At 42.0% G+C, this 24,841-nt stretch overlaps 1 protein-coding gene across 1 annotated transcript in view; it reads left to right on the forward strand.

The window, feature by feature from the left end:
• The window catches only part of PGM5 (phosphoglucomutase 5), a 208,322-nt gene that overhangs the window by 154,068 nt on the left and 29,413 nt on the right, over nucleotides 1-24,841 (forward strand). The window contains exon 10 of the mRNA XM_055578264.1: nucleotides 12,928-13,062. Coding sequence (XP_055434239.1) covers nucleotides 12,928-13,062 — 135 coding nt within the window. The remainder of the gene's footprint in view (nucleotides 1-12,927; nucleotides 13,063-24,841) is intronic.

The raw sequence follows: 24,841 nt of genomic DNA on the forward strand, positions 1-24,841 counted from the left end.
AGTACTGGAGTGGGGTGCCATCGCCTTCTCCACTATCCATTCCTAAAAGACATATTTGAATTTAAATAAACTGGTATTATTTTAAAATAGCTATAAAATAAAATGCTTTGGTGCATTTATTCAATAGATACTTTTTGTCAGTTCAGTCAGTTTAGTCACTCAGTCATGTCCGACTCTTTGTGACCCCATGGACTGGAGCATTCCAGGTCTCCCTGTCCATCACCAACTCCCAGAGTTTACTCAAACTCATGTCCATTGAGTCGGTGATGCCATCCAATCATCTCATCTTCTGTCATCCCCTTCTCCTCCCGCCTTCAATCTTTCCCAGCATCAGGGTCTTTTCACATGAGTCAGTTCTTTGCATCAGGTAGCCAAAGTATTGGAGTTTCAGCTTCAGCATCAGTCCTTCCAATGAATATTCAGGACTGATTTCTTTTAGGATGGACTGGTTGGATCTCTTTGCAGTCCAAGGGACTCTCAAGAGTCTTCTCCAACACCACAGTTCAAAAGCATCAATTCTTTGGTGCTCAGCTCTCTTTATAGTCCAGCTCTCATATCCATACATGACTACTGGAAAAACCATATTTCTTGAGAGCCTACCAAATGTATATAATTGGTTTTTCTCATGGTGCAGTTTTTTACTGAAGTATAGTTGATTTGCAATGTTGTATTAATTTCTGCTATACAGCAAATTGATTCATTTATACACACATGTACATTCTTTTTTAAAATATTCTTTTCCATGATGATTTATCATAGGATACTGAATATAGTTCTTTGTGCTATACAGTAGGATCTTGTTATTATCCATTCTGTATATAATAGCTTACATCTCCTAAACCTAGTGGTGCAGTTTTTAAATATAATTTTATAACAGCTTCACTGAGATAAATAATTCACATAACGTGCAATTCACCCATTTAAAGTGTACAGTTCAGTAGTTTGTAGTACATAGACTTGTGCAGTTGATGCCATGTGCTGGCTGGGTGATCTCAGTCAAGTTACTCAACTTCCCTGTGCCTTTCTCTCTTGTCTGTGGAAATAGGAATAGTAATTGTGGCTGCCTCACACAGCCATTGGGAGAATTCAATCAGATAATACATATAAAGTCCTAGTATATAATACACATTAATAAATGATTAACTTAAATAAGTTATATTAAAAGAACATCCTTGGGAAAGCAAGATTTGGGCATTTAATGAACTATGCATGCGTGCTAAGTTGCTTCAGTCGTGTCCGACTCTTTGTGACCCTATGTAGCTTGCCAGGCTTCTCTGTCTGTGATAAGAAAAGCGGGGGAAAGAATTCAACAACATAGAGCTTGGCAGGGTGTCACGTGAAGACATGGGAAAGCCCCTCAGTTTCTGTGTTATCTGTGAATTGATTCAAACTCGCATTTCTCTGCTTCCCCCAACATCCTCTGTCCTCTGTCACACACACTTCGCTTTAAAAAGAAAAAGGATTTTTAAGGCAGCTCTGTTTCCTTTTTGTCCTTCATTTGAGGTCAGAGTTAGGGAACAGACCGTGGGAAAATAAAGTTGTTTCACATGTATCTCTAGAGATAAAGAAGAAATGTTTCTCCATCGAAAATGAAATTAAAATCCTGTTCTGGTGATAAGCCACTCCCCCATCCCCCACCCCTGTCCACTCCACTGCTATGAAAAAGTTCAGCAAAGTCTGTCCTGCCTGTGAGATTCTGCGGAGCCTCAGGGAGCAAGAAGGAGGGACTTCCCTGGTGATCCAGTGGCTTAGACTCTGCATTCCCAGTGCAGGGGGCCTGAGTTCAATTCCCAGTCAGGGAACTAAACCCCGAATGCTACAACTAAAAGATCCTGGCACAAGCAAATTGGAAAAAAAAAAAAAAAAAAAAAAAAAAAGGAGCAAGAAGGAAACCCCTCACACGAATTCCCAGGGACTTCACTGGCCTTACTTGGCCTGTCAAATCTCATGGAATTTATTATGGCTGCCTCCGAGTGTCTGATATTTTTGTGACTGTGGGCACCAAGAGAAAAGTTGATGTGTGCTTTCCACTAACAGGACCCAAGAGAGATTCTGATTTAGAAATAGCAATTGAATGAGGTGTGGTTCAACAATAGAAGCTCATCCTTTGTGGTCCCAAGAGGATATGTCACTGGTTATTTTCTGGTTGGTAAAATCTAGTAACATGAATGAAAGATGTTGGTTTCTTCAAATGCAAGTGGAAAAAGTAGCCAATAGCTAGCTACTCTAAGAATAGGGGTATGCTGCTGCTGCTAAGTCGCTTCAGTCGTGTCCGACTCTGTGCGACCCCATAGACGGCAGCCCACTAGGCTTCCCCGTCCCTGGGATTCTCCAGGCAAGAACACTGGAGTGGGTTGCCATTTCCTTCTCCAATGCATGAAAGTGAAAAGTGAAAGTGAAGTCGCTCAGTCGTGTCCGACTCTAGCAACCCCATGGACTGCAGCCCACCAGGCTCCTCCGTCCATAGGATTTTCCAGGTGCCATTGCCTTCTCTGAGAATAGGGGTATAGTTGTTGATTAATAGTTGCATAAAGGGTGGCCCAGTCTTTTCTCAAGGATGGATTCATTATGCAAATATCAAGATTTTCCATGGTGTTTGGCACATTCTCTCTTCTCTCAACAGTCACTATCCGGGGTGGACATTATGGATACCCAGATTTTCTCTTACCATTGTCCTTCCTCGTCCCCTCCTTATACCCCCAACTATGAGACTCTCCTGGCTCTGGGAGAAGGGGTGCTCCGATTCCAGTTCTGTGAAAGAAAGACAACTTGACAAATGGTACCAGCACCGAGTGAAGGCATATTGCCAGCAGAATGGGCATCAATCCAGAGCTATGACCTGTAATTTGAAAATTAGCTTTGAAATGAGAAACCTTGATACTTCAGGAGCAAAATTTAACCAACTGAGTCTCTCTTTATGACTCATCCAGCTCCCATATTTCTGTTTACCAAGATCAAAATCATTAAATTCTATGAGTGCTGAAGTAATTTGCAAGTAGAAGTTCAGCTGATATTAAAAAAAAAAAAAGTGATGTAAATAAATGCATACCAGTTAGCTGATGTGGAAAACCAAATCCAATTTGATTATGTCAGACTAACTCTGAACTTATTAATACCTCTTCAAGTTATGCAAGCTGTGTGGAAACATTTTAATGTCATCCTCAACCTGGAAAAAAGAGCCATTTGAAATTAGTTCAGAGAAAAAGTACACTTTGAAGACTGATTCTAAAGTTAATTTGCTTTTAATGTTATTTTAATATGCAGGGAGGTGTCTGTACTTTTTAATTTCAGTGTTTAGAAATAATAAAGATAGCAAATTGGCAATCTTGAAATCACATTTTAGTCTGACATGTGGTGCTTTAATATATACCATGGTATTGCCAACTCCTGGTCAACAGATACAGAGGTTTACTGAGGCCTCGTTTCTGGCAGCCTCACATGAAGGCAACTGAACAGTGTCAGCTGAAAAATCTAGGGCTCTGGAGGGGCTGTCTATTCAGAGTTAACTGGTCACCCTTTAACTTCAAGCTTAAACTTTTATTATGTTCCAATCAATGAACCAACTAAGAGGCCGTCATATTAACAGCCCTTGTCCTATAACATGGCATTTGCTGGAGTGTGGTTTGCACACCTAGAAGCAGAATTGAGCATATCACTTCAGTCAGACTTATTATCCCACCTATAGATTTAGTTAAATCTGAATGTTAGAACCCATTAATGGTCCTCCTGTGTCAAGTGACACACATGTTTAGGGAGTAAAGTGTTATCATTACATATATACTGTGATCAAATCTGGGTTAACAAACCCTTTTTCTGGGCTTCCCTGGTGGTCCAGTGGTTAAAACTCTGCATTTCTAATGCAGAGGTTGCAGGTTTGATCCCTCATCATGGAACTAAGATCCCACATGCTACATGGCACAGCCAAAAATTAAATTAAATTAAAAAAAAAAAAGGAAATCCTTATGCTGTTACAAGTTGTGGTTGATTAAAAAATTCCTCTTAATAAATATATGTTTCTTTCCTACCTTAATACAGCATGGTGAAGGTTGTAGAAGTTTGCGTGATTTGTGTCCGACTCCATTGAATGACTAGTTTTCAGATACCTACTGCGTGCCAGTCAGCTTGCTGGGCATTGAGGATATAGCAGCACATAGGACTTGCTAGCAGGAAAGACAGACTGCCATTAAACTTGCGATGACTACAAGGTTTATTGAAGAGCATTACAGAGAAATCACTTATTGGGAAGTGCATAGCAGAAGGAGGGCTTCCTTGGTGGCTCAGACAGGAAAGAATCCGCCTGAAGTGTGGGAGACCTGGGTTCAATCCCAGGGTTGGGAAGATCTCTTGAAGGAGGGCACTCAAGTATTCTTTCTTGGAGAATCCCCATGAACAGAGGAGCCTGGCAGGCTAGTCATGGAGTCACAAAGAGTCAGACACGACTGAGCAATTAAGCACAGCACAGCAGAAGGAACGAACCTAGACTGGGGCTCTGGAAAGCTCTGCATGGGAAGGTGATATTTAAGCTGTGCCCTGAAGAGTGGATGGCGGCTGGCTCAGGTGAAACTGTCTTATCAGACTACTGTACATGTTTTTCTCCCATCAACTGTACTTACACTGTTGTTTAGCTTTCCAGAGAAAGAGCTGAGTTTCCCATGTGCTGTCACGTTCCCAGTGGGATGTTACAATGTTTGTGATTACGATTCCAACCGCAGTGCTCATTCTACAACACTGTAGTTGTGGGCAATAAAGACAATTGGGCCTCTTGGTAGATACTTTGAAGATTTTGGATTAAAAATTGTTTTTCCTGATGGGTACTTTTCCTTGATTTTGCCTGTTTGCCTTCCAATCACCGAACATGTATTCAGTGCTTTGTAATGACCTGTTGGCTGATTCGGAAAGAGAGAGACTATTTTTGGTTAGTTGAGAAGTTCTGACTCCCCTCCTTCTGATTCATTTGGGTTTTGTTGTAATGAATTACCTTTTCCTGACATAATTGATTGCTTTAGGACTATCTTCTAAAATGTTGGTAGTATTGATAGAAACCTGCTAAGATGTGTGATAAGAATCTAAGCATTCTGGAATAGCATCCCAGTAAATTCCTACTGAAGTACTAATGTGTGCGTATAGTCAGGAGGGCAGCCGTCCCCAGGAAAATTAACTATTAAAGGAAAAAGCTGCAACCTATCACAGGAACTGAGGGAGGAAACTACCCCTGTTGTCTGGGTAGAGTATGTCTGAATCCAAAATATCCCAGAACCAGGCCTGGTGTTGAGTGAGCAGATATCAGCAGCCATCTTGGCTAAAGACACAGGGAGATGGAATGTGTATGACCTAGGTCCATTGTTCCAAACTTGAGAGTTGAAATCTGGATGAGGACTAGCTTGTCAGTCTTCAGTTTCCAAGTAGGCTTCTCATCACTAATGTGATTTTTGCTGGGTAGGTGTTTTAAAAGTGTACTTAAGAAGCCATTTGACCTTGGTTTTTTTCTAGATAAGCATTTGCAATTGTTGGTTTCCAAGAGTGCTGGTTGTTTATTTAAAAGTCTAGATGAGATTTGCTCCCAAGGGTAGGTAGGGAAGCTGGGTACAGCTGTGTGGTCAGTGCACCGCACAAAGGCAGGGGCCTAACTGGGGAGGAGAAGCTGAAGTCCAGACCAGCCAAGAGGAAGGATGCTTCTGAGTGATTTGTCCACCCAGAGGGGGCACTGCCTGTAATTTATATAAGGGCATGGATTGGACTAGCAGCTCCCCAGCTCAGCCACTATTGAACTCATGCTCGCAGCTAACTCTATGACTTATACAAAGAAAAATGGGGTGATTCTAGGTAATTTTTTTCATGGCAAGAAATGTCTGTCCAATCCAAATCTTCTGCTTTCTAGGCTGCATGCTTTCTTCTACAAAATATGGCTCAGATGTTACAAAGTGATATTTTCACCTTGAAGCTTTCCAGATAAATCACTGGGATTTCCTGTGGGAAGTAACATGTGAGTCAGTCTCGCAGAGTCTCTCTTCCAAGCCTGCCCTGTCTTCAGGTTCACATGCCTGGGGTGGCCAACAGGCGGGATAGGTGACACTGTATGGATTTCAGGGCCATACGCTGTGTTCCCTTGGAATTCATCCTAAGTCAGTATTTGACTAGGGCAGATGCTGCCAAAGAACTGTTGGTAATGTACAGTTCCTCCTTCCCCGCCTGGCTGCAACATGTCACAGAGTCTCCAAACCCACATCTGGCTGCTCTGCTTGTACTTAGCATCTTGCAGATTTCCCTGCATTGATTTACACAGGGGCTCAAAAAAAAAAAAATTCATGTATCAAACATTTATCAGATACCTACTCTACGTAAAGCTCTGTGCCAGTTTTGGGGAACCATACAAAGTCACAGGAGATATTGTCCAAATATTTCACATGAAAGCAATGAATGGCTATCAGTGGTTTCATATGGTTCAACTAAGATTACAAGCCTGGAGTCGGAAGAAAAAGGTAGGCTGAAGCCCTGGCTCCTCCATTTACTGGTTGTGTGACCCTGAGCGAGTTTTCTAACCTCCCTTTTTTTAGTAAAAGGAGAAAGTGGCCTGGATTACCCTAAGGTCTTCCTTTCAGGACCTTAAAATTCTAAAATTGGCCAACCAGGAAAGAGTTTTGTTGTTGTTGTTGTTGTTGTTTTTGCCAAAAAGCCACTCAGTGGGAAGCATGAAGAAGATAAATGGTAACATATCTGTGTGTTTAGTAGTGATTTCAGAGGACATGGCAAAGTTTTAAAAATAAAATTAATTTTAACTGCCCAATTTAAAAATACATATGTAGCATTGCTAGGAGACTCAGGTTTGATCCCTGGGTTGGGAAGATCCCCTGGAGAAGGGAATAGCAACCCACTCCAGTATTCTTGTCTGGAGAATCCCATGGACAGAGGATCCTGGAGGGTTGCAGTCCATGGGGTCGTGAAAGAGTCAGACATGACTGAGTGACTAACACACATATACGCACATGTAGCATTACACCACAAACCATTGCCATTTACGCATTATACAGCTGTCTTTTGCAAAATCTGTAAAGTTGGACAAATTAGAGCACAGCACCATTTTCACTAAGAGTTTTAACCTAAGAAAAAGAATTCTCTTTACATTCTCTTTACAGCAGCAGTGATTTGTAATTTTTAAAGCACTTCTCACGTACATTTTCTGATCTGATACAACAGCCCAGTAAGCCAGGCTGTATTATTTTCATCCACTTTTTAGGAAACTAAAGGTTGGAGAGCTTAAGTGACTTACTCAAGACCACTGGCTGATAAAGCTAGCCAGAATTCTAGTCCTGTTCTCTCTCTATCGTTGTTATTCCTGTATCACTTCCACACTGACTCTTCACCAAGAGCAAACCAAAAAGGGGCAGATATGGGGAGGAAAAGAAAGACTATAGAGGTAACTGGAAGCAGATTGAAGGATTTCTGGGTGGAGCGGCACTTTAACAATTCTTTTTCATTGGGACAAAGGTAAGGTGGGAAAACCTGCCCTGGTCACTGAAGCATACAGCTATGGTCACTCCAAGGGGGAAAAAACCCTAGGCTGGAAGTGCAATGCCCCATCCCAGTAATTAACATTATCTTCTAGTGGAGGAGGGCATCTTTCTCCCTTCTTTGAGTGTGGCTGTTGTGTCATCATGGAAATTTCAGCTGCTATAGCTGCTGCGGTAACAGTGGTATCATGGATCCCTTCAGTACTTCAGGAATTCCTTAGGCAATCGTGCTAAAAAGTTAGTGTCAGATGCTCAAGAGGAGATGCTTCCGGTGCTTCTGCTGCTGACAAGGCACTAGGAGGAGGCTTTCAGGACTCAGCAGCAACGTGATGTTTCATCAGGCCCCTGTGGTATGGCCTCCTAAGACCCCAGTTTGCTGGTAGTGGATGCCAGAAACCTCAGTTCATAAAGGCATCTTCCTTAAGACTGACATGTAGGATAGTCAGTCGCTTGATACATGAAGTAGGTGACCCAGAGAAAAAAAGACTACTAGTCTGGTGTCCACATATGGCTACACATTAGAATTGCCTGGAGGGCTTTTACAGTACTGATGCCCAAGTCACACCCCATACAAACTCAATCACCATGTCTGTGTGAAAGCCAGGTACCACTGTTTTTAAAGACCGCTGGCTGATTTCAGTATGTATTAAGTTTTGCAGTTAATGGGCTAGCTAACAATTTTTACAAGATCACACAGCTGCAGAAAAGAACTTACCATGGTTCAACTCCATTGTTTTTAACTGAAACTGACCTTTGCCCTAAAATGAAGAATGAGTAGACACAGTGTCCTTCACAATTAACCTTCAGATCGAATACGTTAGCCCCAGTTCACCAGTGGAGAATATGAGTGTGTTTCCACTTGGCCTTGTAAAATGTGGAAGGAGGCCCTTCTGGCAGCATTCATACCAGTTGTGGGACATGTAATGACAATCACTCAACAAGTATCAGTGGAGGCCCTACTGTGTACTGGGCTTGTCCTAGGCTGTATCAATAAATGGTGAGCAAGGAACATAAGGGTTTGCCCTCCCAGAGCTTATTAGCTAAAAAAGGACCAAGATAAAATTCAGTGATTCCAACACTTTAGGGTTAAGACTTTAAAGGGAACTTATTTTATTCATTTGCCCCAGGCCTTGTTTCTTCAAGAGGATTTGTGGCAGCAAACACACACATAATGAAATTGTTTGAAGATAAATAAGAAACAGAAATCAAGACTAGGGAAAATATAAATAAGAGTAGAGAGACAAGAACAGAGGAAGAAAAATTCATAATTATGCAAATCATAAGGATCCACTTGGGCTTAACTTCAAATTTGGCATAAAGTATCCTGGCAGCCATATTGAAAAGGGAACCATGGTTAGTTATAAAGTTTTTGTTGTCAGAAAGACAAAAAAAAACCACCCCTAGTTCCTCAGGGGAGGAAAGGCTTTCCTAACACTTGGCTCTTGAGGAGATGTCTCATGTGGAGCTTCATACAGTCTCCTATAATGACTGCAAAAAGTAGATTTTATAACTGCCGTTCAGACCCTGCAATAAAAGTGAGGACTTAAAACTAAAATGTAATTTAATAAACCCATTTCTGTCATGAGTAGGTGATCAGAAGTAAGTTTATTGAGGCCACATATATGTCCAGATGAACAGTGACTAGAAGTTGGGGTACCTGGAGGACACCCTTATAACAGTCCTCATAATTTCTTTCTACTGGGATTTCCATAGACATATGGTTATATTTTCAATTTTCTAGGGTAGGTTGAAAGGGTAGAGTTATTCCATGTTGTGGATAATGGAATGGTTATATGAGGGGTCAGCAAATATTTTCTGTAGACAGCCAGATAGTAAATATTTTAGCTCTCATGAGCCAGACAGTCTGTCTTAACAGTTCAGCTCTGCAGTTGTAACACAAATCAGTCATAGACAACACAGAAATGAACAGGCATGGCTGTGTTTCAGTAAAACTTGATTTATAAGAACAAGTGGCAGGTCAAATTTGGCTGACAGACTATATCACTAAGCCTGAGTTTAACCTAAAAAAAATAAATAAATAAAAAGCAAAGTATATTACTGGTATTTTTTTGTTGGAATTATGGAACATTTTGAAACTTGGTAAGTCTTGGTCAGTGGTGATTTTGGCCTCATTATTTAGTTGATAGCAGGTGATGATACATGCTGGAGAGAACATGGCTCATGCTGAGGCTGCAAATTCATAAAGTTCACCAGAGCAATGTGCAGACCCCAAAACAATCCAGTACAACTATTCGTACATCCAAGTGATGCTCAACAGTCATGGAACTATCAGGTTGTTGCAGCACAGAGCTGGACTCATTCTACATATTTTTTTGGTTCCACGTGGAGAAAGAGAATTGTTACGTTCCTCACTGGGAGGTCTAACAATGCAACGTGGATTCTCTATTAAGATCTCCTTAGGAAAGAGAGATGACATTGACATTGAGTTATTTCCAGCAACTTGATGTGTGCTATTCACTCCTTTAGCATCTTTTCAAGTACAAAATCTATTTCAAACTACCCAATGTAGATTCTAACCGAACTTCCATGAGTATAGCCAAATATATGGCTACACACAGGGGAAAAAAACAAACAGCAACAGAAAAAACATCATTTCACTGTAAAAAAAGACTTAGCTATGAGCAGGTAATAAACCATGTTGATGGTTTATCATGGCCTGCATTCTTAAATACCCTCTGATGCTGGGAAAGATGGAAGACAAAAGGAGAAGGGGGCAGCAGAGTATGAGATGATTTGATAGCATTGCCAACTCAGTGGACATGAATTTGAGCAAACTCCAGAAGAGAGTGGAGGACAGGGAAGCCTGGCATGCTATAGTCCAGAGGGTCACAAAGAGTCGGACAAGACAGCAACTGAACAACAACCACAGTGGCCATAAACTTACTTGGGAGGTTAATTGTGTAATGGAGCTACCTTAAAGGGTTAAGTCCAAGAGGTCATCAGAAGAGCTGGCTTCAACTGATTTAGCATCTGCAACAAGAGGTGCTTTAGGGCTTCAACCTTGAGGTTTTTAAAAACATGGCTATGAATACAGTGGTGGAACCAACCTTTGAGGTTTCATTATCAGTCTGTACAGAATTTCATATATCATACTTTCTGGATAGCAGAGAAATTGGTTTGTTTGCTCCATTCAGAATTTCCTAACTATTCACTTATCCAGCAACACAAGATGGTTAAGAAAATAGTTTTGCTCATTGTAATAGAAGATTTTAGGCTCATGGAGAGCACATACTGTCTTTATCTTCATATACCCAGGTCTTAGCCCTGTACCAGATCTATGAGGGTCACTGTAAAATGCATGCCCATGAATGACTTCTGGGCAAAACTATCCTGTTTGCAAAACTTGTGCCACAGAGCAATGGAAAGCACATTCCAGGAAGGGACACGGCTCCTTGTTATTACACAAATTGTGGCAGACATTGAACCACTCAAAAAGAGATTAAACTTTTAACTTTGCAATTGGAACAAAATGTGCTTACAAAACTTAAAAAGCAGAGGGGCACAGATGGAATCACAGTGTTTCCCAGCAATATCACCAGATGAGGGTCGGGGTAAGGGATTAGCAATCAGGTTCATGTGGCATGTATGAATATTTTTATTAATGGCTTATTCTTGACAAGCAGGATTTGAGGCCAGAGAAGTTTCCAAGTAAATTTCTTGGGAAAATGTCTGCTATCAATTTGCCTGAGACTTCTACTTTTTCAGAATCAACAAGCAACCAGACATATTATTTTGTTCCTGCCTCTCTTTCCTCTGGCCCCTGTCAATATGCTTATTTATAACAATAACTTTATCAGTTGTCTCAAGAAAACAAATTTTCTTCAACAGAAGTCACACAATGTGATCTCACAGTCATATTTTTTAAAATGTCGCTGCCACTAATAAGAGATGCATAGAGAATGGATGGTGTTCTGAGCCAAAGTCAAATACTGGGCAGTGTGTGAGATACTGCTGCAGCTCTGCCCCCACCACACACTGGTGGCCAGGTCTTACGAGCAAGAAGGAAAAAGAGAACCAAGAGGATGAGGCTGCACATAGAAACCCTCAAAACCCGGCCAAAGCTCCAGCCCTGAGCATTTCATTGTAGGACTCCATGGCTCCCAGAGAAGTGTGGGAACGTGGGCAGAAACAGAGAGGAGGTGAAGTTAAAGCCAAGTCTAACATCATATGGGGGAGCTTTGATGTGGATAATTTGTCTCGCTGTAACAGATAAATTGCCTATCTGATTGCATCCAGCAGGTTCCAAAGAGACAAACTTTGGCTCCAGTGACACTCATTAAATATCACCCCATCCTTGTTACCTCCACCTCTTTCTGATTTCCACGTTGCCAGACCAAGGGAGCTTGAGCATCTGTTCATAGTGTTGCTCCTAATCCCACCCTCCCCAACATTTCACCAGAAAGCAACAGAAACAGAATAGAGATGAATAGATAACCTTAGGGAGCATCTGGATTTACCTCACTGTCCCACTGGAGTGAGTATAGAGAGCCAGTTATAAATTGTCATGATGCTGAGCATCTTTGGAGTTGAGTCGCTCAGTCGTGTCCGACTCTTTGCGACCCCATGAATCGCAGCATGCCAGGCCTCCCTGTCCATTACCAACTCCCGGAGTTTACCCAAACTCATGTCCATCAAGTCAGTGATGCCATCCAGCCATCTCATCCTCTGTTGTCCCCTTCTCCTCCTGCCCCCAATCCCTCCCAGCATCAGGGTCTTTTCCAATGAGTCAACTCTTCGCATGAGGTGGCCAAAGTATTGGAGTTTCAGCTTCAGCATCAGTTCTTCCAATGAACACCCAGGACTTATCTCCTTTAGGATGGACTGGTTCAATCTCCTTGCAGTCCAAGGGACTCTCAAGAGTCTTCTCCAACACCACAGTTCAAAAGCATCAATTCTTCAGCACTCAGCTTTCTTCACAGTCCAACTCTCACATCCATACATGACTACTGGAAAAACCATACCTTTGACTAGATGGACCTTTGTTGGCAAAGTAATGTCTCTGCTTTTGAATATGCTATCTAGGTTGGTCATAACTTTCCTTCCAAGGAGTAAGCGTCTTTTAATTTCCTGGCTGCAGTCACCATCTGTAGTGATTTTGGAGCCTAGAAAAATAAAGTCTGACACTGTTTCCACTGTTTCCCCATCTATTTGCCATGAAGTGATGGGACCAGATGCCATGATCTTAGTTTTATGAATGTTGAGCTTTAAGCCAATTCTTTCACTGTCCTCTTTCACTTTCATCAAGAGACTTTTTAGTTCCTCCTCACTTTCTGCCATAAGGGTGGTGTTATCTGCATATCTGAGCATAGAAATATGCTAATCTCCAATGTCAGTATTCATCATTTTTACATGTATATTTATTTGTTCACTGATCCATCCTCAATGTTCTTGCTCTCAGGGCCTGAGGATCATTTTCTCTGATGCATCTCGGCTCATCTTCCGGCTCAGTTCCTCCAGTGGCATGCGGGCCACCATCAGACTATATGCAGAAAGCTACGAGAGGGATCCCAGCGGTCATGACCAGGAGCCCCAGGTAACAAAACAGAGCTGTACTCTCAGCATAGTGTATCTTAAGGCTCATGGCAAATTTCAGGATCTCCAGTGGGCCTTTAGTGAGGGTGGTTTTACTTTCTAGAAAGGCATATGGATAGCTCTAGCCAAAGGCACACTTAGAATGACTCTAAGCAAATTTAACTCTTTCATTGCAGTGTTTGAAACAGAAAAATTGCTCTCGAGCATCTATGAGTTTAGACCAGCATTTCCCAAACTACTTGCTTCCCAACTGTCCTGTAGTTTTGAGATTGTAGTGACCTCAAGAGAGGCACCTTGTATAGATAAGTTGAGAAAATTTTGAGTTAGAGTCAAGCTGGTCAGACTCCTGAGAGCCTTGACTATACTCATTTAAATGGTCAATTCCCGGGTGTTTGGAAAGCTCCAGGTTGCGTGATGACCTTCAGGTGCCAGCACAGGCGCTACCCTGGACTTCCTGCCTGAGGTTGCGGCCTGGCCCAGCATGAGAAGAGGGGCCGGGGCTGCTCTGAATTTAAAGTTCGGGGAGGACACTGACAAAGCTGGGCTGGCCTGAGTTTAGCAGAGCCCTCTCAAGTTGTCAAAAAAGGGCTAATTAAAAACTCACTTAGAAGAGCAACAGCACAACCGTATCCCCACTCCCAAATTTGTTAAAGCTCCAGGCAACATTAAGTAATACCAGAAAACCCCCACTCTAATGTTGGGTACTTCCAGCCACACTGCAGGCTGCCTCTCCCTGCCTTGATCTCTAGTTTAACCTGGGTTTTGAAGCAGAATCCTCGATGAGATGGTTCCTTACGATGAAAACACTGGTTCCCTCTGCAGCGCTTCTTTTGTGCAGAAGGAGAGGAACAAAGAAAAAAAACTCATTGCTTCTCAGTTTAGTGATGCCCAGAATTTTTGGTTATAATTTGCCAAATTTGTGCCCTGGAAGGAATAAAATACCAGGAAGGGTTATCTTTCTTTGTCAGTAATTTAGTGGTTTTTAATTTTTAAAAAAATTGCCTCTTTCTTTGGAGAATCTCAAAGAATTTTATAAAAATGATACCATAGATTCTTACACCTGACCCTGTAACCAGTAGATCGGTCTGGAGTAAAATTATCTAAAACAGGAGACCCAGAGCTATTGTTAGGATCACTGAGAGTGTGAAGGGCAGAGCACAGGGCCAGCATTGAGACTCTGGCCTTTCCTTCTCAGGATCCCAGACTTTTCATGCAGGGATGTGCCACTGTCTGCCAGCATAATTTGTTAGTGAGTACTTTTCAGGCAAGATAGTACCTAATCGTGCAAGAATTGGAGGCCATATAAAAATTCCATATAAAACTCTTCTACATTTCATGTTGGGAAGTGAGATTAAAGTGAGGGCCCAAAAGTCCAGAGCTACGTACAGGGTGAGGAATGATATTCCTGGCGTCACCAACTCTGACTCACTCTGACTCGAGGCCTCTGACTCACTCTGACTCGAGGCTATTTTTTCTCAACATTCTTTTCCCTATTTGCATGGAGTAAGTGGTTATGATGTTTGCTTATTTTTATTTACCTCTGCACCAAGTGCAGAAGTATGATGTCTAGGCCATTAGACATGTGTAAAAAAAATGCTATGCACATATGAGTGTCTTTCTGAGGTAGTCCCATAGAGCCAAATGGTGTTAGTCTTTCTAAGGCTTCCTTTGAAACTGAAAGCCATCACAGGCCTGCTGCGAGAGGACTGTGGTAAGTATCTACATCAGTCTGTGGGTAAAAAAAAAATAAAAACATAAGTAATGCTGGTTATAGTCGCCTTGGCTATGTTATTATCCATTCCATTGGTTTAAAAAGTTTGCCATTTTGAATGACTCAGAAATCCTTTCATTGATACGGCTTTTCTTCTCATGACTGCTGTTCCCTTTCTAATCCTAAGTGAGGGTTTTCTCAGTCCTTGCTAGATGGGCCTCAGAATGTTAAACTTACGATCTAGCTAAACATTTTAGCTTAAAAATAGATTTCCTTATTCAAACAACAGACTTCATTGACTCATCAACTGCAGCCATATTGCATGATACAGTTCAGTCAAGATAAAACGTAGAGTAGATTTTAAAAGACATCTAATCCCCTAAGGAAAAGGAAACAGCATTTCTCTGCAGGCCCACCTGGCTCAATTACTGCTAACTGTACCTCGGCATCTAATTTTAACCACCGGGGGCCCCCTTCCAGCATTGCTTTCCAGGACCACTTGCCTCTGCCTTCCAAGAGCTCTGGAAGGAAAAGCCTGTGGTTAACTGTTAACAGAGATCAAAGATAAGACCTTCTGCTCCAGCTGCTAAGATTATTACTGGTCCAGGTTGGCCAGGCAACACCAGCTTGTGATGTTTTCTCAGTCACAGAGACCTCTTCCATCCTTCTAGCTTGTTCTGACTTACAGCCTGGAAAGCAGAGAACAGATGCCCCCACCCACCCTCTCCTTGCACTCAGAAGCCTACAAAAGTACCTCTCTAATCTATAGAGGTTCTATTGATACTCTTATTTTAATTCAACAGGTATTTATTTTGATGTTTTACCCACCCTAATTTAATACTATCTCCATTTAAGTTATTTAATAAGAAGATTCCCTTATTGTTGTTATTCAACAAGAGTTCTTCCCAGGTGGCATGGTGGTGAAAAAAAAAAAAAATCCACCTGCCAATGCAGGAGATGCAAAAACCAGGTTGGATCCCTGGGTCAGGAAGATCCACTGGAGTAAGAAATGGCAACCTACTCCAGTATTCTTGCTTGGAAAATTCCATAGACAGAGGAGCCCGGCAGGCTACAGTCCATAGGCTGCAAAGAGTTGGACACGACTAAGTGCACATGCAGCGAGTTCGCTTTGACTAACTTATCAGCATCTGGCTCTCTTACTTTGCATGTGGATAGTTTCTTTTCCAGACATTTTAAACACATGTGAACAGAACATGTTTTAAACATTTATGCTGTGGTTGCCTTGTGGAAGTATTCATAACTATGTTGGTGATGCAACTAGGAAAACTTGTGATACAATCTATATGCACACAAGTCTCTCCTCCTGTGTGTAGATTTTCCATTTGGGTCCTTTTGTCTAACAGTAATTATACCATTTGTCTTAAGTTGTGTAAAATAACTTCTTATCTGCATCAGATTAAAAAATTCTGTTTATATACACCTGTGGGTTGATAGTGAGGGGAGAAAAAGGTGGGGAGGGCTCTGAGGAGATGAGGAGGCGCTTGCCTTGCCCTCACCCTGTGCCCTTGGTAAATGAGGAGAGAAAGCTTCCAAGTCCTATTTCTGGAAGATTACATAGTTTTAAAAATACAAGATTACTTTAATTTTACTGGCAATCAGTAGGGCTTCAGTGAACCCTCACACCAGCTGGGAATAATTTGGAAAAAGGGATGAGCCAAACTAATTTAAATTCACAGGTAACCAGAAACAGTCCAGTTGTTTCCATTTTCTTTCCCATCAAGTTTATTATCTCTGCCACTAAATTAATCTTTTTTAAACTTCTTTCCTTGTCCCTTTGAGCCTGAGGGTGGAGTAGCTAATGAACAATTAAAGATCCAAAAGGAAAAGGAAGGAGAAGTTTTGCTAAGGCCTGGGGTAATCACAGGCTGATAATCAGCTCCCTACTAATCAGCAGCTGGCTTTGGTACTTCAATTGCAGAATATAACCATGCCCCACCCCACCCAGTCTCTTGAAGGAGACGTATTTTCTCTAACCCTCCTTACAAATTGAGGAAATGTATGTATGTATTTCTGATAAGCTGTACATAGAATATTTTAAAAGCTAATATCTAAGTACCAGAAGTCTCTACACTGAATTTATCTGATATTTTCTTCTACCTGTTCTTATTATGACTTTATAATCTAGAAATATAAAGCCCAGAGCCCTTTTGTATTATGTTGGAAGAACATATAATTTATCATCTAAACTACAATACTTCTGAGAGTGAAATGGGGGCACTGATAATCACTATGTTGAGACTATCCCCAACACACCAAAACAGATGGTTCCTCTAGCTACACACCTCCATGCCACCTTAGATCTGCAGGCCTCTTTGCAGACAGGTTCTTAAAAGCATCAGCAATATAAGCCCAGTAGTACAAAGAGAGCAGGCCAGAAGAGTTAGATCAGTGGTTCTAACCCAGATTGCACATCAGAACCACTTGGGGGCCTTGGTGAGGATACCATGACTGGGACTACTCCCAGAGACTGACTTTAATTATTCTGTGTAGGCCTCTAGTTTTAAAAAGCTTCCTATTAATAGGTGATTCTAATTAGATAAGCGTATTAAATACTTATATATATATATATATACTTGTATATGTATACAAGTATATATATATATACAAGTATACATTAATATTCTTTGTGTGTGTGTGTGCACATGTGCACGTACATGCGTTCCATCATGTCCGACTCTTTGCAACCCGATGAACTGTAGCCTGCCCGTGAAATTCTCTGTGTGTGAAATTCTCCAGGCAAGAATGTTGGAGTGGGTTGCCATACTACAGGGGATCTTCCCAACCCAGGGATCAAACCCACATGTCTTGTGTCTCCTGCATTGGCAGGTAGATTTTTTACCACTGAGCCACCTGGGAAGCCCAAGATACTTATATACATATAAGTATATATTAACATACATGTACTTTGGTATACATATGCTTTAATGTGTATAAGAATCACCTGGGGATCTGGCTAAGCTTATGCTGACTCAGGTTTGGGGAAGGCCAGAGTCTACATAGAGTTGAATTACTGTGATATTGAATGGTTTGCCTTGGAAACAAACAGAGATCATTCTGTTGGTTTTGAGATTGCATCCAAGTACTGCATTTTGGACTCTTTTGTCAACCATGATGGCTACTCCATTTCTTCCAAGGGATTCCTGCCCGCAGTAGTAGATATAATGGTCATCTGAGTTAAATTCACCCATTTCAGTACATTTTAGTTCGCTGATTCCTAGAATGTCGACGTTATTTCTTGCCATCTCCTGTTTGACCTCTTCCAATTTGCCTTGATTCATGGACCTAACATTCCAGGTTCCTATGCAATATTGCTCTTTACAGCATCGGACCTTGCTTCTATCACCAGTCACATCCACAACTGGGCATTGTTTTAGCTTTGGCTCCATCCCATCATTCTTTCTGGAGTTATTTCTCCAATGATCTCCGGCAACATATTTGGCACCTACCAGCCTGGGGAGTTCCTCTTTCAGTATCCTATCATTTTGCCTTTTAATACTGTTCATGGGGTTCTCAAGGCAAGAATACTGAAGTGGTTTGCCATTCCCTTCTCCAGTGGACCACATTCTGTCAGCCCCCTCCACCATGACCCGCCCGTCTTGGGTGGCCCAACACGGCATGGCTTAGTTTCATTGAGTTAGACAAGGCTGTGGTCCGTGTGATCAGATTGACTAGTTTTCTGTGATTATGGTTTCAGTGTGTCTGCCCTCTGATGCCCTCTCGCAACACCTGCCGTCTTACTTGCATTTCTCTTACCTTGGACGTAGGGTATCTCTTCACGGCTGCTCCAGCAAAGCGCAGCTGCTGCTCCTTACCTTGGACAAGGGGTATCTCCTCACCACTGCCCCTCCTAACCTTGAATGTGGAGTAGCTTCTCTAGGCCCTCCTGTGCCCGTGCAACTACCGCTCGTTGGAAGTGGGGTTGCTCCTCTTGGCCACTGCCAAGACCTTTTAGAACTAACACCCAAAAAAGATATCCTTTTCATTATAGGGGACTGGAATGCAAAAGTAGGAAGTCAAGAAACACCTGGAATAACAGGCAAATTTGGCCTTGGAATATGAAATGAAGCAGGGCAAAGGCTAATAGAGTTTTGCCAAGAGAACGCACTGGTCATAGCAAACACCCTCTTCCAAGAACACAAGAGAAGACTCTACACATGGACATCACCAGATGGTCAACACTGAAATCAGATTGATTATATTTTTTACATCCAAAGATGGAGAAGCTCTATACAGTCAGCAAAAACAAGACCGGGAGCTAACTGTGGCTCAGATCATGAACTCCTTATTGCCAAATTCAGACTTAAATTGAAGAAAGTAGGGAAAACCACTAGACCATTCAGGTATGACCTAAATCAAATTCCTTATGATTATACAGTGGAAGTGAGAAATAGATTTAAGGGACTATATCTGATAGACAGAGTGCCTGATGAACTATCGATGGAGGTTTGTGACATTGTACAGGAGACAGGGATCAAGACCATCCCCATGGAAAAGAAATGCAAAAAAGCAAAATGGCTGTCTAGGGAGGCCTTACAAATAGCTGTGAAAAGAAGAGAAGTGAAAAGCAAAGGAGAAAAGGAAAGATATAAGCATCTGAATGCAGAGTTCCAAAGAATAGCAAGGAGAGATAAGAAAGCCTTCCTCAATGATCAATGCAAAGAAATAGAGGAAAACAATAGAATGGGAAAAGACTAGAGATCTCTTCAAGAAAATCAGAGATACCAAGGGAACATTTCATGCAAAGATGGGCTTGATAAAGGACAGCAATGGTATGGATCTAACAGAAGCAGGAGATATTAAGAAGAGGTGGCAAGAATATACAGAGGAACTGTACAAAAAAGATCTTCACAACCCAGATAATCACGATGGTGTGATCACTCACCTAGAGCCAGACATCCTGGAATGTGAAGTCAAGTGGGCCTTAGAAAGCATCACTATGAACAAAGCTAGTGGAGGTGATGGAATTCCAGTTGAGCTATTTCAAATCCTGAAAGATGATGCTGTGAAAGTGCTGCACTCAATATGCCAGCAAATTTGGAACACTCAGCAGCGGCCACAGGACTGGAAAGGGTCAGTTTTCATTCCAGTCCCAAAGAAAGGCAATACCAAAGAATGCTCAAACTACTGCACAATTGCACTCATCTCACACGCTAGTAAAGTCATGTTCAAAATTCTCCAAGCCAGGCTTCAGCAATATGTGAACCGTGAACTTCCAGATGTTCAAGCTGGTTTTAGAAAAGGAAGAGGAACCAGAGATCAAATTGCCAATATCCGCTGGATCATGGAAAAAGCAAGAGAGTTCCAGAAAAACATCTATTTCTGCTTTATTGACTATGCCAAAGCCTTTGACTGTGTGGATCACAATAAACTGTGGAAAATTCTGAAAGAGATGGGGATACCAGACCACCTGACCTGCCTCTTGAGAAAACTATATGCAGGTTAGGAAGCAACAGTTAGAACTGGACATGGAACAACAGACTGGTTCCAAATAGGAAAAGGAGTACATCAAGGCTGTATATTGTCACCCTGCTTTATTTAACTTATATATAGAGTACATCATGAGAAACGCTGGGCTGGAAGAAGCACAAGCTGGAATCAAGATTGCTGGGAGAAATATCAATAACCTCAGATATGCCGATGACACCACCCTTATGGCAGAAAGTGAAGAGGAACTAAAAAGCCTCTTGATGAAAGTCAAAGAGGAGAGTGAAAAAGTTGGCTTAAAGCTCAGCATTCAGAAAATGAAGATCATGGCATCTGGTCCCATCACTTCATGGCAAATAGATGGGGAAACAGTGGAAACAGTGTTAGACTTTATTTTTCTGGGCTCCAAAATCACTGCAGATGGTGATTGCAGCCATAAAATTAAAAGACGCTTACTCCTTGGAAGGAAAGTTATGACCAACCTAGATAGCATATTCAAAAGCAGAGACATTACTTTGCCAACAAGGTCCATCTAGTCAAGCCTGTGGTTTTTCCTGTGGTCATGTATGGATGTGAGAGTTGGACTGTGAAGAAAGCTGAGCAACAAAGAATTGATGTTTTAGAACTGTGGTGTTGGAGAAGACTCTTGAGAGTCCCTTGGACTGCAAGGAGATTGAACCAGTCCATCCTAAAGGAGATCAGTCCTGGGTGTTCATTGGAAGGACTGATCCTGAGCTAAAACTCCAATACTTTGGCCACCTCATGTGAAGAGTTGACTCATTGGAAAAGACCCTGATGCTGGGAGGGATTGGGGGCAGGAGGAGAAGGGGACAACAGAGGATGAGATGGCTGGATGGCATCACCGACTTGATGGACATCATGAGTTTGGGTAAACTCTGGGAGTTGGTGATGGACAGGGAGGCCTGGCGTGCTGCAGTTCATGGGGTGGCAAAGAGTCGGACATGACTGAGTGACTAAACTGAACTGAACTGAACTGAGAGTCTACATTTCTAACAAGCCCCCAGTCGTGTTGTGCTGCTGTTCCAGGGACTACACTTTGATCAGCAAAGAGTTCGATGAACCATGAAGCCCTATAAACAAGACCTTGAAAAAAATTTTATGGAGGAAGTTAATTTTTACTTAAGTTTTTCTCCATTTTCGGAATTCAGCTTTTTTTTTTAAAAAAAGTGCAGTTGATTGACTTTGAAATTTTTAAATGGCAGAAGGGGCAGCATCTGTTTTTAGTGCCCTTCACTGTCCTCTAGACTTCCCAGTTGCCCACTGGGCTCCACATGAATGTTTTCTAGACATCTCAACTTGATGTGTGGAAAACTGAAGTTCTGCCATCACCTCCCCCTTCTCCCTCCAACCCCTGCTTCTTTCAGTTTCTTCATCTCAGTAAATGGCATTTTCATCCTTCTAGTAGGTTTGGTTAGAAATCTAGGATTCATCCTTGATTCCTTTTTTTTCTCCCTTTCCTACTGCACATCCAAGAGCAGGTCCTATCAACGTGACCTTCAGAACTCAGCCAGAGTCTGAGCCTGTCTTCTGCCCCAACTGTTGCCACCCTGGGCCAGGCTGCTCTCCTTTAGAGGCCTGCAGTGCTCTCCTTCCAGGAGGCCACAGACCTCCTTCCTTCCACTCTGTCCACTCCTGCGCACACCCTCGCCTCAGCACAACCACCAGAAGAATTGCTTTAAAAAACATGTTAGATCACCTCCTTGCTCTAAAGTCCTTCAGGGCTCCCTGTCTCACTCAAAGAATTGCCAGACCCCTTACTGTGATCTCAGACGCTGCTGGAAACGGCCCCCTTCTCCCTTTCACCTTATCTCCTCCCTCTCGTCCTGTTTCTCTCGCCACTCCAGCCATTGTTCGATCAACATGCGAAGAACACTCTGCCTCAAGACACTTAACAGTGGCTGTTTCCTCTGTCTGGAAATCTTTTCCCTCTGAAATCTTCATGACCTACCCCTCATTTCTACATGAAGGTTCCCCTGGCCACCCTACATAAAATAGCCCTCACAGCTGAGTGCAGCTTAGCTCCCTTGCCCTGCTTTACCTTTCTTTGTAGCTCACAGTCCCATTGCACATATATATTTACTTACTTGTTTTATTGTCTGTCTCCACCCAGTTGAAGAAAAGCATCAGGAGGCCAGGGCTTAATTGTTTTCACTGCGTCCCTAATGCACAGAGTACCACCTGGCATACGGTAAATGTCCAGTACAGTTTTGCCAAATGAACAAAACATACAGTCCCCCACTTATGATGGTGCAACTTGATTTTTCTACTTTCTGATGGTGTGAAAGCTATGAACTTTCAGTAGAAACTGTACTTTGAGTTTTGACCTTTTCCCAGGCTGAGCCTTACCTCCTAGTCAGCCACACAGTCTTAAAGGTAAACAACCGATACACCTACAACCACTCTGTATCCATACAAGCACTCTGTTTTTCACTTTCAGTACAATATTCAATAAACTACATGAGTTGTTCAACACTTTATTATAAAATAGGATTTGTGTTAGAGCAATTTGCCCAACTATCAGCTAATGTAAGTACTCCAAGCATATTTAAGGAAGGCTAGGCTAACTGATGATGTATATGTTAGGTGTGTTAAATGCATTTCTGACTTATGGCATTTTCAGCTTTATTGTTCCCTCGATCAGTCACTAACTAGTGTCCGACTCTTTGCAACCCCATTGACTGCACCATGCCAGGCTTTCCTGTCCTTCACTATTTCCCAGAGTTTGCTAAAACTCATGACTATTGAGTCGGGTGATACCATCCAACCATCTCATCTCTGTCACCCCCTTCTCCTCTTGCTTTCAAGCTTTCCCTGCATGAGGGTCTCTTCCAGTGAGTCGGCTGTTTGCATCAGGTGGTGAAGGGTGAAGTATTGAGTTTCAGTGTCAGTCCTTCCAGTGAATATTCAAGGTTGATTTCCTTTAGGATTGACCGGTTTGATCTCCTTGTAGTCCAAGGGACTCTGAAGAGTCTTCTCCAGCACCATAATTTGAAAGCATCAGTACAAAGTGCTCAGCCTTCTTTATGGTCCAGCTCTCACATCCATACATGACTACTAGAAATACCATAGCTTTAACGATACAGATCTTTGTCAGCAAAGTGATATCTCTGTTTTTTACTACACTGTCTAGGTTTGTCATAGCTTTCTTTCCAATGAGCAGTCATCTTAGTTTCATGACTGAAGTCACCATCTGTAGTGATTTTGGAGCCCAAGAAAAGAAAATGTCACCGCTTCCATTTTTTCCCCTTCTACTTTCCATGAAATGATGCGACCAGATGCCATGATCTTTGTTTTTTGAATGTTGAGTTGTAAGTCAGCTTTTTCACTTTCCTCTTTGAATTCATCAAGAGGCCCTTTAGTTCCTCTTCACTTTCTGCCATTAGAGTGGTATCATGATTTGCATATCTGAGGTTGATGCTTCTCCCAGCAATCTTGATTCCAGCTTGTGATTCATCCAGTCCAGCATTTTGCATGATGTACTCTGCATAGAAGTTAAATAAGCAGAGTGACAATATACAGCCTTGTCTTATACCTTTCCCTATTTTGAACCAGTGAGTCGTTCCATCTCCAGTTCTAACTGTTGCTTCTTGTTCTGCATACAGGTTTCTCAGGAGACAGGTAAGGTGGTCTGGTATTCCCATTTATTTAAAAATTGTCCACAGATTGTTGTGATCCACACAGTCAAAGGCTTTGGCATAGTCAATGAAGCAAAGGTGGATGTTTCTCTGGATTTCCCTTGCTTTCTCTATGATGCAACAGATGCTGGCAATTTGATCTCTGGTTCCTATGCCTTTTCTAAATCCAGCTGGTACATCTGGATGTTCTCGATTCAGATACTGATGAAGCCTAGCTTGAAGGATTTTGAGCATAACCTTACTATCATGTGAAATGAGTGCAATTGTATGGTAATTTGAACATTCTTTGGCATTGCCCTTCTTTGGGATTGGAATGAAAACTGACCTTTTCCAGTCCTGTGGCCACTGTTGAATTTTCCAAATTTGCTGTCATATTGAGTGCAACACTTTAACAGCATCATCTTTAAGGAGCTGAAACAGCTCAGCTGGAATGCCATCCCCTCCACTAGCTTATTTGTAGTAATGCTTCCTAAGGCCCACTTGACTTCATACTCCAGGATGTCTGAATCTAGGAGTGTGACCACACCATCATGGTTATCTGGGCCCTTAAGATTGTTTTGTATAGTTCTTCTGTGTATCACCATATCTTCTTAGTCTCTTCTGCTTCTGTTAGGTCCATACCATTTATCATATCCATCCTTGCATGAAACGTTCCCTTGTTATGTCCAGTTTTCTTGAAGAGATCTCTAGTCTTTCCCATTCTATTGTTTCCTCCCTTTCTTTGCATTGTTCATTCAAGAAGGCCTTCTTATCTTTCCTTGCTATTCTCTGGAACTCTGTGTTCAGTTGGGAATGTCTTTCCCTTTCTCTCTTCCTTTTTGCTTCTCTTCTTTCCTCAGCTATTTGTAAAACCTCCTCAGACAACCGCTTTGCCTTCATGTATTTCTTTTTCTTTAGAATGGTTTTGGTCACCACCTCCTGTCCTGAACCTCTCTTCTGAACCTCTGTCCACAGTTCTTCAGGCACTC

Source organism: Bubalus kerabau, chromosome 4, assembly GCF_029407905.1.
Source record: "Bubalus kerabau isolate K-KA32 ecotype Philippines breed swamp buffalo chromosome 4, PCC_UOA_SB_1v2, whole genome shotgun sequence".
NCBI lineage: Eukaryota > Metazoa > Chordata > Mammalia > Artiodactyla > Bovidae > Bubalus > Bubalus kerabau.